At 38.0% G+C, this 19,145-nt stretch overlaps 1 protein-coding gene across 2 annotated transcripts in view; it reads left to right on the top strand.

Moving 5' to 3' along the window:
- Positions 1 to 19,145, top strand: part of RELN (reelin) — a 458,093-nt gene that overhangs the window by 364,996 nt on the left and 73,952 nt on the right. For both annotated transcript variants that reach the window (XM_039849355.1, XM_039849356.1), the window contains 8 exons: positions 4,867 to 5,024; positions 6,157 to 6,364; positions 7,309 to 7,385; positions 12,818 to 12,976; positions 13,162 to 13,350; positions 13,897 to 14,170; positions 16,683 to 16,823; positions 16,928 to 17,105. In XM_039849355.1, the coding sequence (XP_039705289.1) occupies positions 4,867 to 5,024; positions 6,157 to 6,364; positions 7,309 to 7,385; positions 12,818 to 12,976; positions 13,162 to 13,350; positions 13,897 to 14,170; positions 16,683 to 16,823; positions 16,928 to 17,105 (1,384 nt within the window). The remainder of the gene's footprint in view (positions 1 to 4,866; positions 5,025 to 6,156; positions 6,365 to 7,308; positions 7,386 to 12,817; positions 12,977 to 13,161; positions 13,351 to 13,896; positions 14,171 to 16,682; positions 16,824 to 16,927; positions 17,106 to 19,145) is intronic.

Below are 19,145 nucleotides of genomic sequence, written 5' to 3'. Positions count from 1 at the left end.
TTCCTTGTTATTTAAGTGTGCATCCCTCAAAAAATTACACCACAGACTCTGGTAGACAAACTTCCCGTCAGAGCATCAGGCATTAAGTCACTCATCACATGATTTACATCAGGTCAGGTTGTAGGTGTGGCTCCCTAGATGGCTCCTTTTGATTTATAGACCTATAAACTAAAAAGACAAGTTATCTACCCCACCCATATCAAGCATATAATGGTGAGATAATGACAGAGTAACCACAGTAGACACTCCCACTAAAAAAGAATTTTTTTTTTTTAATTAAAGAAGGGGAGCACATTGCAGCCACTGGTGTATAGGAATTCTGAAAGCCAACAAGATACTTTTTACTAGGGCCTCCTAGTTATTAGTCTCTAGGCGTCACCTTCTGGGACATCTTTTCTTTTTCATAAGAACACACCTTTGTTTGTAACTAAATAGCCATCTCATTCCGATTTCTGCGCATCTCAAGCTGGGCATGTCACAGTGCAGCCCTTGTACTCCTCACCTCTACCACTGCCTTCCTCTCCGCATGCTTTTCTGAAACTACGACCCAACCACAGCTCTTCCAAATAGACAGGTGCGGCACACCATGAAGTTGGGGAGCAACAGGTGGTGCATCTTTACTGCAATGACTAGAATATCAGGGTGCTGGAATACATCACTGTGAGAGCAGTCAGCAGAATTAGGAGCCAAAGAATACAAATCTGCTTTAAGTCCCCAAAGCCAGATAATAAAGAGTGGAATCTGAAACTGCAGTTTGTTTGATGTGGGTGGAATAACCCAATTGGTTAAGCCGCATGTGAAAAATAAGACACGGTTGTCCTTAATATCACAAAGTGAGCCAATATTTTGAGGCTCCCAATATATCAATATTTTCTTGGACTTCAGCTTTTGGAAGAAGAAATGTTCTTCATTAGAATCCAGCTTCATGATGAAGTTAATTTGAATACCATCCAGCTTGTTGGTTTTTTGCGACATTTGTGACAGAGTTCTCTACTAAAGAATAGTAAATATATTCCTACTTTAACCCAAGTAAATGAGATGTTGTTGTTCCTTCCACAATATGTTAAACTCAGATATCTCCAAATACAGTGTTGGAAAGCTGAGAATTCTAAGTGTGAAAATTGCCCAGATTTGGAGTTAATTTGCCACCAGGCAACATGCTTGTAGTAGTTACTAGAACATTGCTCTTTCACAAATAATTCCAAGTTGATTTTCTCAAAGGAGCAGTTTGTGCTCATATAAGTTCTCTCGGTTCTCGCCTACAGAGGAGATACGTTGTTGGTGGTAAATGTACGCTGGTGCATTCCTCCTGACTCCGAGCAGCACCCCCGCTATGCGGTACGCGTGCCGTCTGCTCTGGGTTCCCTATGCAGAGAGTCCTGCAGAAAGCCGATATCTGTGAGGAGGGCTGGAAATAAGTTGTTTAGTAATCTGCAGAATATCCCCTCCACCACCACCCATCTCCCGTGCACCTCTGCACAGGAGCCTTCCTGGTTTGAGAGGCCAACGCAACCCTTCTCTGACGTGTGGTGGTGGAAGAGAGTGGTGTAGAAACCAGTTTTCTTGGTCACTCAGGCATCCTCCAAACAAAGCTCATTGAGGAAGGGGACAGAGATGGAGTCCCATCTTCTACTTCTTTCTTATCTGAGACATGAAGGGAAAGATTTGTTCCATGATTTGAATAGTCAAACCACACAATGGTTTATTTTTAGTAAAACTACATAAGATTAAGCTCTGCTTTTTCTTTAATCATCACTTCCTTCAACTCCTTTCCAGACCTTCTTGACTGTCAGGTCAAAAACCTCTCTTACATGCTCTCAGAGGTCTATGTCCTGCTTTATGGTGATCAGCATCACCATTTGTATGTTTACATTTCTTTGTGCAGGAGTTTGATTAAGTGTGTCTCCTCACTCGATTGTCGGCTACATGAAGGCAGGGACCATGTAGGATTTCTGCTCCCCATTGTATGCCTAGCCCTAGCCCTCTGCCTGGCATGTTGTAGGCACTTGTAAATGCTGGTTGATTGAAGGGGTATTGAATAAGAAATAAGGACCAGCCATAGGCGATTAGCTACATTGATGACACCTTCCTTTTTAAAGTATGTTTTCCAAAATAAATCCAGTGCTGTTCAGCAAGAAATCATTGTTCTGCAGTCAGCTGTGTCTTCCTGAAAAGACACAAATAGCACATGTACATATGTGCACACAAACATAATAATTTTAATAATTTAAAAGCTATATCTCTTTTATTTAAAAAAAAGACAAACTATGTGGAATGTAGACATTCTTATTAGCTTAACTTTGACTGACTTATTTCCTCTCTTCTGATGGTCTCTATGATTATGTCTTTTAGTAAATTCTTACTAGTTTTTCCTCTTATCACAACAACCCAGAGGTTGCTAAATGACTTGTGCTCAATTCCAAGGTTGTTCTACTGAGAGAACAGAATAGTAGGAGGCATCAGGAAGCAGGCACAACTTGGAGGAACAGAAATGAAGCAAATATTGCTTACGCTGTGATAAGTGAAACCTCTGTTGCTTTGATTTGCACCTTCCAACTAAAACCCAACTAGCGAATATTAAAATGAGGAAAAGAGGTACTATCTCTTGCCCTTTCACTCTGAAATATAAATTTCCAGCTAGGACTCTCAGAAGCTATGATTTACCATATCCTGGACTCACCTTGTTAACCAAATGATTAGTCATTTTCTTTCATTTTGTTTTTTCTTTATTTAAATATGAATTCCTCAATATTGAGCTCTTGAGGTCTTTTACCTTCTCAAATGTCTGACAGCACACTCTGATTCTTGAGTATAGCAGCCTTAGAATATACAAAAATGTGTGGCTCTTCTCTATGGCCAGACCGGACCTTGATTCTTTTATTATTATAATGAAGATTACAGGACCCCAGGAATCAGAGATGGGCCAAAGGTCACTTGCCCTTCATCCATTATCAAATTACCAAACTTTCTAGAGTTCTACCTAATGCTAAGATTCTTCAACCTTCTGAATATATCTGGGTCTCAATCTGAGCCTGCTTCTTTCATGAAGTAAGAGAGAGAGCTTACCCTGGTGGGAGAGCTTGTCTGGAGAAAAGAAGTTGTTTTTACTCTTTTTTTTTTCACTTTCCGTGGGGCAGAGGTTGTGAGTCCATGTTTCTCTGAGGTCTATTATAGAAACATTAAAAAAAAAAAAAAAAAGGCAAGTGTGACTTTGAATAGGACTTATATCAGGGAAATGGCATGTTTTCCTCTTTTATTATAGATATGCAGCCTATATATTGGAAGGGACACAAAGGTTTTACCATTTACCATTTTCCTTAAGAAATTGGCAAAAGTTACTATTCATCAATTTCATTTACTTCCTTTGAGAGGAAAAATATCTTCACTGGGTAAATGACTTTATAACTCCAATGGGAGAAATTTTCCCAAGGTTCATGATTCTGCAAATGTATTTACTTTTTTCTTTTTCTTTCTTTCTTTCTTTCTTCTTTTCTTTCTTTCTTCTTTTTCTTTCTTTTTCTTTCTTTCTTTCTTTCTTTCTTTCTTTCTTTCTTTCTTTCTTTCTTTCTTTCTTTCTTCTTCCTTTCTTTCTTCCTTTTTGCTTGTGCTTTCTTTTCTAAAATTTAATTTAAATGTCTTTTGCCTTAAAAAATAAGACCAATATATTTTTACTAGCTCCAAAGAAAATAAAAGGTGTGTTCACCTTCCTCTTAACACACTGAAGAATGTGTTTTAAGACTTGAGTTAATAGATGATTAATCTCTGAACACTTTTACTCCTAGTAAACAATACTGTTGGTTACATTTTTCAAAATTGCCAAAAATAGGTAACTTAAAATAATGAAAAATAAAAGTTATAGTTCAGTGTTGCCAAATTACCAAAGCTATTCGAAAAGAGCCAGAAATTCTCCATTGTGATACTGACATTATTTTTACAATAATAGAGGGAAGAAGGATCCATCTTTGTCTACAGTTATCTTTGACAATCTTCATTAATCTTTAAGATTCTTTACCCTTGTTTACTAAAAAACTGGATTCACTCCAAAGTCTATAAATATTGGCAGCAAAATTAGTTGAAATCTAGATAGCCTAATTCATCTTCCCTCTTTGATGTCAGTAGACTGGGAAAGAAAAGGTATTTTCCTGGTATGAAATTATAGATGTGTACAGTTTGTTTATATATTTTAAAAGAAAAGAGATGTATTGAAAGGATCGAGAAGCTTGGAAAGCAGCTGGGACAAGTTTTAGTTTGGTGGCCTCAAAACTGATTCTATGGGGGGAGGAGGACTGGGCAGCAGCCCAGCACGCTGGTGTTCCAGGGTTTTGAAGCACTGGGACCAGGTCCCTCTTTTGTTCATTGACGGTTACCAGTGTTCGTTGGCAGCCCGCAGGTTGCTAAGAGTTCATAGAATGAGCATCTTGGAAATTTGAAGATGAAAAGTGAAGAGGAAAGCAAAAGGTGGGAGTAGAGCTGTCAGTGTAAACTTAACTTATCCTTACCAGAATCACTCCAGTGGCAAAGAGCCAGAGCTCCCACATATGTTTCTAACAAAGAAGATTCTAAATGATGGTTTCAAAAATTCCCAAATAGCCTCTTAAAACATACAAGTAAAAACCTATAATATGTTTCTGAACATCAAAAATCTGTATCTGATAACCACCTGATATTGAAACATACATGCAGAAGAAGAAATTAAGAAGTTTGGAGAAAGATCTGAGACACCGTATGAAGATTAAGTGTCCAACTGAGCAGACATGATTTTCAAATAAATGTTAAATCTCTCTTGAATTTTTCTGAACTGTTCTATATTTCAATGCTTTGCTATGAGATGTTGGTACAAGAAACATTTGTTATATTTCCCAACAGTAAGACCAGATTCCGATGGATCCAGGAGAGCAGCTCACAGAAAAATGTGCCTTCCTTTGGTTTGGATGGAGTGTACATATCTGAACCTTGTCCCAGTTACTGCAGTGGCCATGGAGACTGTGTTTCAGGGGTGTGTTTCTGTGACCTGGGGTATACCGGTAAGGCCTCAGACATGTGTCTGATGATTTGTTTATAAAATATGTATCTCTAGTTACTATATTTCATGTTACTTTTTCCAAGGAAATAGATTCCGAGTTTATTCTTCTTTAAGTTCTAATTGTAGGATTTTGCAACCCAGGTATATCAGGTGGAAATTTTTTATATCTTTGAGCTGCCTAAGGAAGAAAAACATGGTAACACAAATTTATTAGTGCTTGGCACGATATTAAGTGCCTTTTATTTCATCTCATTTAATTCTAACAATAACCCTGTGCCATAGTACTTTTATTGTCCCTGTTTACATTTGAGGAAACTGAGGCACAAAGAGATCACACAGCTAGGAGTTGATTGAGCTGGGCTTCAAACCCTTGCAGTCATTCTCTAAAACCCAAGCCCAAGCTCTTAACCACTCGGCTGCAAGGGCTCCCTGTGCTCTTTACATTGCTTTTTGTAAGACATGTAATTTTATACACCAAAAGTAAAAATCAACTAATGAAATAATAAAACTAAGACTTCCAAGGAGAACTTTACAAGGGAAGTATTTTCTGACCACAGCCGCCCTTGAATGTTGTTATAAGCAAAAATAAAAAGGAAGCTGAAATTAAAGCGAAGATATTATAAGCTTCAAAATCTTTTTTAGAATTTTTCCTGGAGGCAACTTCAGAAGGATCCTTTGCAGCTTTTCAGTGTTCTGCCCTTCTTCTGGAGCATAACCAAAGACAAACATATGTTGTTGCAAGCTTTCTGTGTAGAGTGCTGTCACTCGTGGTTCCAGGGTGGTTGTTTAAAATTTGGGATTAACTCCCTCTGTTGATCCTCTAACAGAAGGACAACAGCAAACAAACTTTATTGTGGACAAAATCTATTTCTCAGTTTGTACAAATCCTCTGAGTAGCAAGAGTCAGGGAAATGTGTGGTTTCCAATGTCTCCCTATTAAAAAAATAAAAAATTATAGAGACAAAATAGTATGTTTGATGATGATAGTCAGACAGTGGTGAGATATAAGTTCTCATGTTGTTTCTTTCCCCTGACACCTGTGAAATGCCTCGTTTGCCCATGCGCCGAATGTGCCTTCTAATGTGTAATGATTTCAACAAAGCCTTTCTCCTATGTATTTCTTTTCTCGGAAGCTGCACAAGGAACCTGTGTATCTAATGTACCTAATCACAGTGAGATGTTCGATAGGTTTGAGGGGAAACTCAGCCCTCTGTGGTACAAGATAACAGGAGGCCAGGTTGGAACCGGCTGTGGAACGCTTAATGATGGCAAATCTCTCTACTTCAGTGGCCCTGGGAAAAGAGAAGCGAGGACTGTCCCTCTGGACACCAGGAATATCAGGTAAGCAATTAATTGGTACACTTCTTCGTGAATATTGTATTGACCACACCATGTGGTCTTAACCTAAAACATTTTGTTCTGTTATTGAGGGGTTACATAATGTTTCTCTGTGTAGATTCTGATATATAAAAGTGAAGTCTAACTTTAACTCTGTAATAAAATAGGTAATTTCTACAAAATTTATACCACCCTGTATTCATCAGCATACAATCATCACCTAGGCTTGTATATCTAATGTATGTCAGCTTGGTTTTCTAAAGTTCTGCATTATTATGAAGACTATTTGGTATTATTTTTAATATATGCCAATTAAAACCAAGATCTTTTTTCAACTTTAAATTCTGTGTTCAAAATGATGCATCTTTGTTTATCTAAGTTTATTTGTATTCACTTACTGAAAAACTGCTTCAGAAATTTAAAATACCTACAATGACACCTACTGGTAAAATAAATAACTGCTTAGTTTTAAGGTCAAATGAAATAGTAGCACACTTAAAATTGTGCTTTTTTTATCAATTAAATTATTCGGGAATTGAAAGAAGGAAAACTGAGGAAGCGTTTGAAATTTTTAAAACTCATCCTCATAAAATTCTTTGTCATATTTTATGCTTTCAATCTGTTACCACTTCCTTCTGAGCCCTTCTCAGAGAATTTCCAATAGATTTATCTTGATTTAAGGAATGCCCATTTTTGTCATTTTATTATTATATCACACTGTCATGATGAAGTGTTTCCTTTTGTTTAGATCAACGTTATAGAATAAAAGTAATGTCACATTAATTAATTTTTTAAATGTTTACAGAATTAACTTACTATATAAGCTTTGTTGTTTCTGCTGGTCACATGCCCTTTGTACAAAATTTTTTTAATATGTCAGAATACAAAGGTTAAGTCTTTTCTGAACTCACCTACTTGTGAGTAAACTGAAGTGTTTTTTTCCCCAGACTTGTACAGTTTTATATACAAATTGGGAGCAAAACTTCAGGGATTACCTGCATCAAACCAAGAGCTAGAAATGAAGGTAAACTGCTATATTTCTATATAAATGACAGTTACCATTGGCAAATTAGTCCTTTTCCTTCAAAGTTCGGCCAGGATTTTGCAAACTGATCCACAACCCTGAGTCATTCCTTCTCTTCCTTCCCCTCTCCTTTCTTCCCCTCCCCTCCCCTTCCCTTCCCTTCCCCATCATTGAATGAGTAGCTGCATAAAGCCATAATCTCTAAGATTCCTCATCCAGATCCTTAAACCTGAGAAACCTCGTGTCTGCTCTGCATCAAAGTATGTTTTGCGGGGGAACCCTGTTGCTTTATAACTTTCTACAGGGAGAAAAAAAATAGCACTTTTACATTCAGCACTGGGACTAGAAACTTATTTGCTAAGGCATTGCTGAATGCAGATTAAACTCTGCCCCCTGTCCCTAAGCATTCTGGGGATACTAGAATCCTTGGATTGAAGGAGCAGTTCTTGGTAATAATAAATATTAACTTTTACTGAACATCTATTATATGCAAGGCATTGTTCTAAGTATTTTATCTCTGTTAATTCACTTAATCTCCATCATACCCATTTGCCATAGGTACTATTATTAGTCTCATTTTACAAATGTGGAAGCTGAGGCACAAGGAGGTCAAGTAACTTACCCAAGATCATGCAGTCAACAAGTAGAGGAGCAGGGATTCAAACCACTCACTCTGGCTTCAGAGGCTGTGCCTTAACCACCATGCTGTACTACCTCTCTTTTTGGCCAAAACTCTATACTCTCTAGGCATCCATACCATCTTCTGCCTCAGTGATTCAGTTTTGAAAGAAATGCAAAAGACTTGAAGCATAAAAGGTGGCCTTCAGGAGCTCTACAGATATGACAGGATTCCTTAAGGGTCCCTGAATGTGAACTGACTCCTAGCACAAAATCCACAGGTATCTCAGATGGGTCCTCCTCCAAAGCCTGACCTCATAAATGGCATGTGAAGACATTTGCAGCTTCTAAGCTTGTTATTATCTCAGGCATGACTGTGTAAAACGTATTGGCTTAAATAGTACCTATTAGTCAGTATAGCTGCTGGTAGACCTCTCATCAATTCTTACTGTCCTTGGCACTAACTGAAAGCTCAACATGACTTTTTCTGCGTATCTCAGTACTTTTAGTCTAGTAATTATCTGTATCATCTATTTACTCAAGCAGCAGTCTAGAAATGTTTATAGACCATTTTGTGTCCCCTAATCTCTTCAACAAATATTTATTAAGAATCTGCTCTAAGCCAGACACTGTTCTCATGTGCTATAGATACAGTATTACCAAAAGACCAGTGTAGCAATCATGATGAGCTAGGTTGTGCTGCAATGGCAAACAACTCTCTAAGTCTCAATAGGTTAAAACAAAAAAAGCTTCTCTTTTGTGCTACATTTTCACTGTGGATCTTCTGATGTCCTCATTCTAGCACCCAGGATAATGAAGCAGCTGCTGGGTAGGTTCTGGATGTTGCCAGCCACATGGCAGACAGAGTGGGGTGAAGATGACAAGAAGTGCAAACTACTAAACCTCTGCCATTAAGGGCACCTACATTCTAGTGTGAGAAGTCAGAAAATAAACAACAAAGAAAAGAAATAAGCAAGATGTTAGATCGACAGATGTTAGGCTAGACAGAAATAAATAAGCTGATGAGATAGAAAGTAAACTTATGCTTGGGAAGATGTTGACTTAGAATGATCTGGGAGGAGGCTCTCTGAAGAAGTGATATTTAAATTGAAATCTAAAGGATGAGAAGGAACCAGCACAGCTCAGGGAAAGTTTTCCAGATAGAAGAAACAGCAAAGGCCATGAGGTGGAAAAGAAGTGTGGTGTTGGAGGAACAGAAAGAAGGCCAGTGTGGCTTGAATCTTGTAAAAGTTGGGGAGCGGTCCGAAGTAAGGGGCAGGCAGGAGCTGGTCATGCAGGAATTTACTGGCCACAGTACGGAGATGGAGTCCGAATCCATGTGCAGTAGAAATGAGCTAAAGGCTTTTAAGCCTGGCAGCAACGTAATCTGACTAAGTTTTTATGAGATCACCCTACAAAAACAATATGAAGTTCAAAACAAATGAATATTTCTTGAGCATACACATTGCCTGTAGAGACAGGAGCTTTGAAGAGTGCAAAAAGACAAGGTCCTATCCTCAGGACCTCTTTTTCTGTTTGGAGAAGGAGAGCATTTTAATATTTTATTTAACTCTTGTAATAAAGTTAATATTTTAAGACAGTTTGTGGTTGGGATAGTGTAGCAATTGTGTACATGACTCTTCTGAAAATTCCAAATTGGTACCCCTATTGGTATATGAGCTACAAACAAACAAAACCTCTGGCCAAAGTATAGTAGGAAACATCTACTTTTCATAGATATGAGGCTCTGCTCTATACTTATCCTCTGATTATAAGTTCTGTTATCTGTCCTTCAGGGCAGATTCCCTTAGGATCTCTCTAGGAACAAGCAACTTTTCCTCAACTACTTCTGAACCATTTTTTTGAACTCACTGCTAGCCATGTAATTCACATCCCATAGGCATTTCTTAGCATTTTATTGAAAGCTGGTTGTTAAAATGTAAATCTCCCTAAATCCTTGAACAAATCTTTTCCAGTGAAGAAAGTAAAGATTTTACTTATCCAAGGTGAAGTCTCAATTTACATATATGGAATTAAAATCAAAATTAGGCTATTTTCAATAAGACTGGGCAAAATGCAGATGGTGTAATTTAAAAAGAGAAACGTTTTACATGCCTTAAACATTCAGTGGATGAGCCAAAATGGCTTGATTTATTCAGATGTACATGTGTTAGATGGCTCAGCAATTGATATAAAATATGGATATTACTGTTTCCCTTTATTGCATTTCTTCTCTCTTCCATACTTATCTGGGAGGTGTTCCTTCAGGACTCCTCTGAAATTGGGGTCCTCCTCTGCAGACTTTGTTGCTGCCTGAAGGATTATGTGACTCTCCTGAAAAAGTAATAAAGGGAAAGGCAACAAGTAGAAACCAAATGGAGTATGGACCTCTTAAACCATACTTCTCATATTTTAACATACATCTGAATCTCTTTGGAAGCTTGTTAAAATGCCGATTCTGATTCAATAGGACTGGGGTGGTAAGCTGCATAACAAATTATTCCAAAACTGAGTGGCTGAAAGCAAGAGACATTTGTTATCTTCCAATTTCTGTGAGTCAGGAATTCAGGAGCAGTTTAGCCAGGTGGTTCTGGTCCAGGATCTTATGAGGTTGCACACAAAATCAAAGTCAGGCAGATGCAGTCATCTGAAGACTCAGCCAGGGCTGGAGCATCTATTTCCAGGATGGTTCACTTACATGGCTGTTGGCTAGAGTCCTCAGTAACTCACTGTGCGGACCTGTCCATAGGCTGCTCGAGTGTCCTTATTACCTGTCAGCTGGCTTTCCTCAGAGCAGGAGATCCATGAGAGAGAACAAGGAAGAAAGTGTAGTACCTTTTATGGCCTAGTCTCAAGAGTCATACACTCTCAATCCTACCATATTCTATTTATTAAGCTCCACTTTTTGAAGGGAGGAGTATTAAAGAATTTGTGGACATGTTTTAAAATTACCACGCATAGGGCCTGTTCTTTGATGATACATGTGCTGGACCTTGAACCATACTTTGAGTAGAAGGTACTAGAAAAGACCAGCCAGTGAGATTTTATTCTCATGATGCTTCATATCTGGTACTATAATCTACCAATCTACCTTCTGAATAACTTACCCAAGATAACTAAATTATTAATTCTCTCCCTCCTTCCCTCTTTCCCTCCCTCCCTCCTGCCCTCTTCCATGTCTCTGTCTGTCTGTCTCTCTCGCTCTCTGTAACCCAAAATCACATTCAAAAACCATAGGACATATTTTAAGCAAATGTGAAGGATTAGAGACTAGAGTTTTCCCAGATAGTTCATCAACTTGATTAAATAGTGGAAACAGCTTAACTTCAATTTTCTTCATGACGGTAGTGTGACCCTCTCCCTTCTCCAGCACATGGGACTTACTTCCACCCACGAAAGCGCTAACTGCCCATTCTGTACCTGTATACAGCATACTATCTCCCCTAAGGGTTTTTATTCTTTGAGCTATTTTTATCTTCTTATTTAAAATGATGGTTTCTTCTATTTTAAATATGGTGGGATTAATTCTCCTAGGATTTCTAATTGTTTGCATATTTGTCATTGTTCCTGGCATCATCCCCTGTTAGATGTAGTGATAATAATTTCATGTGCTATTGAATAGCCCTAAAAGGCTTTCTTTATATTTTATTATAATATTTCTTTAAACTTAATCTTAGTAAACTTTTTGTTATACAGCATTAAAGGGATTGAGATAGTCTGGTCAGTTAATGGGAAATTAAAAAGTTATTACATGTGCCATGACTTAAAATTTTCCACAAAGATTAGAATATAATAAAATTAATATAACAAATTCAACTTCACTGAACATAATTTCTGTGAATACTCAGAAAGTAATTCAGTATCCCCAGCCGTAATTATGAATATGCAATGCCAGTCTTAGGAACAGTTATAAAATAGACAATAAGATAGATGCTAAGAAAGCCCTCTGCCCCCCCATCAAAATAAAACAAATATATCTCTCTCCTATTGATTCCTATTATTTCATAATTAGCAATTTTTCCTTTGCATTCAACATTACCCTTTCCTTGTGTCCTCTTTTAAAATAAAAATGTTTCTGGGAAAAGTAGCAGGGACAGAACATGAGGTCCCTTAAACTTTAATGTGTAAGTCCCTAAATCACATCACTTAGTGAGACGCAGAGGGACAATGCAGAGGTAGGGTAAGTGAAGGGGGAAAGAGTAGCACAGAGAAAGGAAGGTCGAACTAACATTGGAGGAGAGTGAGTTTTCCTGCCTTGCTGTTTAATAATTTGGCTACTTTCCAACTTCAGTGACCAAGGTCTGACAAAGCATGAAGTGCCAGTAAAGGATTCTTCTGCTTAATAGAATTTTGAATTGGGCCTTCCTTATTGTCTGGTGTTTCTGTAGAAGAGAGCACTACTTAATTTTGTGCTGGAAGATTGAGATATTTCTTCTGAGATTACAATAATGATATGAGACTTTATAATATTCAGGACAGAATCTAAAATTCAAATACATATCTGGAGTGGATTTTTGTGTCCCCCTTACCAACGTACTCATTGCTCATACAAGCTGAGCGGTCTTTAAAAGAGCTTACGTATTTTTTTTTTCCTCCATTTCCTGGGTGTTGGTGCGTTAGAAACTGTCAAGAAATTGATGGACTTCAGATCTACTAATTCACTCGTTGGAAGTTAGATGAATGTGCCTTCATTCTCTGAGACGCAATTTGAAGTTTCTGCTGCAGTCTTGCCATTTAAAAAAAATACTGTTCATTGCCCTTTTTTGCCTCCAGGAAAGCTGTCCAAGTAACTGGATTTGTGTCTTTTAACTCAGGGCTTGTTGTTCAGTATTCAAATGACAATGGAATACTCTGGCATTTGCTTCGAGAGTTGGATTTCATGTCATTTCTGGAACCACAGATCATTTCCATTGACCTGCCACGGGAGGCGAAGACACCTGCAACGGCTTTTCGATGGTGGCAACCACAACATGGCAAGTTACTGCTCACCCCAACTTTCCTGGTAGTGGTTAGGTCACTTGGTGAAAGCCACATTATATTGTATGTTTCTTAATTTGCTGTGAACTTCTAGACAGTTTGATTTAAAATCACAGTCACAAAGATATTTATATTACATATAATGAATCTTCTCTAACTGCCTTTATTCATCTGCTTTCAGGGAAGCATTCATCCCAGTGGGCCTTGGATGATGTCCTTATAGGAATGAATGACAGCTCTCAAACTGGGTTTCAAGACAAATTTGATGGCTCCATAGATTTGCAAGCCAACTGGTACCGAATCCAAGGAGGTCAAGTCGACATTGACTGTCTCTCAATGGATACCGCTTTGATATTCACCGAAAACATAGGTATATATTTTCACCAGATAAAGGGAGAATATTTAATTAACCACAGGACTAAATTAACCGAAACCCAAGAGGAGATTCTGTAATGCAAAACTATATGCATAACTGCCTGTCCTGAGGGAGGCTCTTGATAAAAAAAAAAAAAAGGTTGTATGGTCCTCTAATATAACTTGGTAAGTCCAAAGATAGTTTTCATTGGAGCTGTCTTTCACAGAGCACATATAATACGACTGAGGTTTCTCAAAAGAAGAGAAAAAAATATCTATCTGAAGACATCTCACGTTTCATAATGTGCAGAATTACAGACTTAAGACTCTATGTTAGCCCTTCTCAAGGTAGTAAAGTTTGTCAAGTTAGCAGACTTCCATATTTCCAAGACTATGCTAACCAAATAAAAATACCATGAAACTAAAAGTCAAAGCACATTTAAGGCACAAAAGATAAGACATGGTTTTGTTTGGTACTGAAAGTATCCAGGACAAGCATAAATGCCAAATAAGAAAAGAGAGCACAATTATACGCTGCCATTAAACCTTTCCCTTTTTGTAGGAAAACCTCGTTATGCTGAGACCTGGGACTTTCATGTGTCATCATCAACCTTCTTGCAGTTTGAAATGAGCATGGGCTGCAGCAAGCCCTTCAGCAACTCCCACAGCATACAGCTCCAGTATTCTCTGAACAATGGCAGGGACTGGCACCTTGTCACTGAAGAATGTGTTCCTCCAACTATTGGCTGCCTGCACTACACAGAAAGTTCAATTTACACCTCGGAAAGATTCCAGAATTGGAAGCGGATCACTGTCTACCTTCCACTCTCCACCATGTGAGAATTGTCATTTGGCTACATGTCAGAACTTTAGGTTCCTGTCACCTAATTTGAAAATAATTGTGATTCCACTTAGCAATTCTATTACTTTCTCATGATAATTATGCATGGAATGTGCCAGGAAAAAAAAAAATGCAAGGTACTTTGGGTTGCAATTTTTAAACGTGGTTAGGATCTCCAAAAGTTTTACAAAGCTAAACTTTTCTGTTCTTCAGCTACGTGAAGGCTGCCCACCAGATTCCATTTTTAAACTGTTAAGGATCTTCCCAATAACCAGACTGACATTTCTTCACATAAGTAGTATGTGAAATCATCACATATGGGAGAGTATCCTCAATTGTTTTGTTTTGGTTTTTGCTCTTGGTACCACAATAAGAATAAAAGGTTGGTTCCTTTGGAATTCCCATTTTGTTTTACATCTTTCTTCCCCTCACCAGCATTTCAGATTATGTTCAAGAGTTGTATTAGGGTTTATAGCAGGCTCCCACTTTTGTGGCTTGGTCATTTGCATATTTTAGGATCTTTTAGGAACTAAGGTGTACTGTGGTGACTGGTTAGAGATTGTGCCATCCAGGACTGCTCCCCAACATCCCTGCCTCTCCCCTCTATTGCTCTGTTCTGAATTGCAAGCAGGTTAGTCTCTGCAGGCTGCATTTGTTTGCCAGCCTCCTGTATCTGCTGGCTTCCTGATATATTTAGACAGTGGCAGATATTGGCAAACAGTTGGAGGGTGGAGATAGAGATTAAACAGGGTATTCCTCCCCTCCCTTTCTGCCTCAAGTGCGTCTTGGCCAACTTCAGTGGCTCCAGCTCCCCCTAGATGGCCTTTCATGTGACTCTGGCCCTGGGCACCACCAACAAAGTCTCCTCCCTGTAACCACCCAGCTTTGGACTTGTAGTGGCTTCCCGACTTTGCTAAACTCTGGTTTCCTCATTGCCCCTGTTGGCTTCTCAGCTCTGCCACTAACTGCATCCAATTCCCTGCATTAAATTCTCTCTGTGTTAAATACTTAACAGTGGTTTCTATTTTCCTAACTCAGTTCTGATTCAGAGATGCACAACCAACTGGCAGAAAAAAAATGCAGGAAACCAAATCATTTTAGTATTTAACCTAAAATAGTTTCCTATGGACCCCTACAGCTTTAAAAAAAAATGCTTCCTTGTAGCTCATTTATTCAATTTATTTTTATTCAACAAGCATTTCTTGAATCTCTATTGTTTTAGAACTCTGATAAAAAACAAATAAGCTGATGCCAGTGTCCAAATATATAGTTTATGATAACAGATATCTGAGCAATTATTTATGATATAAAATAATAATAGAGGTAATACTCAGGGATATTATTGAAACACAGGGGGATACTACCTAACTCAGTTTGGGGAGAATGGAGAGAGCTTCCTAATGGAGCTAATCTCTGAGCTGTCTAAATAAATGAGTAGAACTTGCCCAAGCAAAGAGGGCTTGTGGGAGGGCATTTGTGCTGTTGTAAGCCAAAACACAATCCCAGAGGCAAAAAAAAAAAAAAAAAAAGCCTGAGTTCGTGGGGAAATTCAAGGATTCGGTACTGTCAGAGTATAATTATGAGACAAGAAATAGGGGAAGATAAGGCAAGGGAAGAGGGCAGATGAGAGGGGACTATGTGTCTCATCTTAAGCAGTTTGGCCTTAACATTGCATGTGTTGGGGAACCATTTGAAGGGTCTAAGCACAGCGGTCATGTGGTTCGATTTCTGTTTTAGAGCCACTATGCTGTCAGCTATGTTTCACTGAAGAACTGTATAGGGAAAACAATGGTACTTGAAATGTTACTATTGAAATTCTACTTCAAGGATATTGTGTTCCACATTCCAAATAACTAATGTACTTCTGCTACATAATCTGTTCCTAAATGAGGCACGGCTACTGCTGTTTGCTAAGGCTGCTTATATTGCTGGATAAAGTGGTCTTCTGACAGTATATTCCAAATAACTGATTGTAAATGTAGTAGAAGATATGGGAGTGTATCATGTCATTCCAGCCCTCACCTTTTGGAACAAAATAGAGGCAGAAGTTCAGTAGGCCTCCATTTACTATCTCAGAAACCATTCAGGGACTGTAGAACAGGGACCTCATGTCTGGAACTTTGTGGGATCCCAGCTTTGCCTCATGTTTATCATCCTCGATTCTTTCCCGGTATGAATAGCAGTGAAAACCTGAAAGCAAAAACTGAAATTCTGTAGTTAGTTTGAACACAATAAATCAATAGTTCGAAATAATTTTCCCATCTCAAACATGTGTTCACAGACTCTTGTATAAAAGAAATGGTGAAATGTTTTTAAAGCATGGTTTTTACTCTTCCGTTTGTGGGATAAGAGGAAACCACATCCAAAACTTGGTACAAAAACAAGTGTCTTAAAGAAGAGGGAACTGGAACCTAGAGGAGGGCACTCTAAAACAAAAAGAGAGTTAAAATAAGTGTTCTCATGCTGTCAAGGTTGCCTGTCAAAGCAAGTGTGTTTCCTTTGGTTAGATCTCCCAGGACCCGGTTCAGGTGGATTCAGGCCAACTACACTGTGGGAGGCGACTCCTGGGCTATTGATAATGTTGTGCTGGCCTCAGGGTGCCCTTGGATGTGTTCAGGACGAGGGATTTGTGATGCTGGACGCTGTGTGTAAGTTAATAAAACTGACAGTTCCTTTTTTGTGATGCAAAAATAAAAATGGCTCCTTGAGCTCAGGACAAATAATGCCTTTTCTCCTCTCATTTTTTTCTCAGGTGCGACCGGGGCTTTGGTGGAGCCTACTGTGTGCCTGTTATTCCTCTGCCCGCGATTCTTAAAGATGATTTCAATGGGAACTTGCATCCCGACCTTTGGCCTGAAGTGTATGGTGCAGAGAGGGGGAATCTGAATGGTGAAACCATCAAATCTGGAACATCTCTCATTTTTAAAGGGGTCAGATAAGATTCTACTTCTCAATGCTACTTTGAGATTCTGTTCTTCACTCTGCTTCACACACATGCATTGCTGAATCTGTTCAGATGATGTATTATTTTATACATAGTTATTGTCTTCTAGCCCAAACCTTGTTTCCTTTTCTATTCAATATACTTTTTATGATCATTTAGGCACAAAATTTTTTCTTCTGCTTTGCTAATCAGCCTTCTTTACTTTCTGTTTCGATTATAGATATAAAAATTATACATACACAATTTCTAGAATCTTGATTTCCAGAATGTAGCATTTTATGTGTTTTTAAATATGTGACTTAGAATATTTTTTAAAATGATTTTATGAAAGGTCTTTGTTTTTTCCTTACTTTTTTTTTTTCTCCTCCTGACAATAGAATCATTTGGTGACTTTAAGAAAACCAGACATTTAAGTCAAGTTAAATAGCATTCTCAAACATTGTTAGTATGTTTTTGTATTTCAACCTAGATGGCTGGTTAGAAATCAAGCAATTGTGTAAAACTGTGCTAAGCTGGCATATATTCATATGTGAATACATGCTATATCCTGTCTTTCTCAGCATGGACAAATCAGCTAATCTAGGTGTGCAAATGAAATCTTTAACAAAACTCCACGTGTGTTCCTGTACAACCTTAATGATTAACACCTGACACATAGAAAATTAGAAACCCTGGAACTTTTTCAATTATAGTTAATAGATGCTGCCTATCATCCTTGTTTGAATTCAGAATTATTCTCAAGTTTTAGATGAGAAAGGAAAAACACTTAGTGGTCTGAGAGATTAATAAGCCTCTTAAAGTTGTGAAGGACCGAAGAAATTGAGGTAGAACATTTCAGAGTAGAAACTTTGGGGTTTGGGGGTTGGAGGAGTAGTTAGTCTTATCTAAATCTTTAGCTCTCATTACTAGTTGCCCACTTCTCATCTGTTCGAAGCAGTTGACAAGACCAAACAAAAAGGAGAAGCCCTATGACTTTCCATGATTCAAATATCTTTACCTGATAAATTTTTAAGCAGTAGAATTAACCTGGTCCCTAGATCCTGTAAAGGAAGAAGGCACATAGTCTTTTATATTTTCCCTTTAGCCATCTAAATGCAAGAGCAGCCAAATATTATATTATTAGTTATATTATCTGTCAGCTCTGTAAGGTGTAGAAAGGGCTCAGCATGCACCATTCAGTAGGTTATAGTTTGACCCAGAAAGGCATTCTTCCATGAAAAAGAAAATGATAGTCTCTTTTTAATGTTTATAGATTCAGGAACAATATCAGCTATTAAAATAGTTTATTTGATGCAGAAGAATTCCTCACATTTAGCACAAAGGGATTAGCAAACCTGGAAAAAGAATGAGAAAAGAAACATGTCTATATAAACAGAGTATATGCAGCAGCAGGGCTTGACAGTTTTGCCATGTAATTATCAAGATCAAGTGTTGGACTATAAAAAATATTGCAAATATAAAAGAAATACTTTTATATTACAGATCATACCCACTTTCAACAAAATTGCTCCTACAAGATTCAGTGTAAAATGGGTCCTTTTGTGGAACAACTTCCCAAAAATCAAGAGGGAAGAGTAATCATATTCCTTTATCTTGATGTTAGCAAGTGACATTTATTAGCTGGATCTATCAACTACCCACCTCAAAGCTTTTTCATTACAAGCTGAAGAAGCCACCTTTCCCTATAAACCTCAACCTCCACATGGCACCACGCTCTAAAAATATCTGAGGCTTAGTGCTTGTAAGTGTATGAGGGAAAATGTAAAGACATTGAGACATGAAGAATAAGCATTGATGAGGTGTCATGGACTAAACAGGGGAGTGAGTTATGAGAATAAATGAAAAACAAAGACTGGAACTATAAGGCTTTTACATGACAACCTTCAATCCTGGAAGCCTGAATCTGTGCTTTGTAAAGTTCAGGGATGGGTTTAAATGCAGTTGCTTTTTCATACAATAATTCAAATTCTCAAATTCTAAATTTAACATTATCTGGATCTCTTCTCCCAGAACCAAAAGATAATTA

Source organism: Pteropus medius, unplaced genomic scaffold (assembly GCF_902729225.1).
Source record: "Pteropus medius unplaced genomic scaffold, Ma_sr-lr_union100, whole genome shotgun sequence".
NCBI lineage: Eukaryota > Metazoa > Chordata > Mammalia > Chiroptera > Pteropodidae > Pteropus > Pteropus medius.
This window is presented reverse-complemented; position numbering and strand designations above follow the sequence as displayed.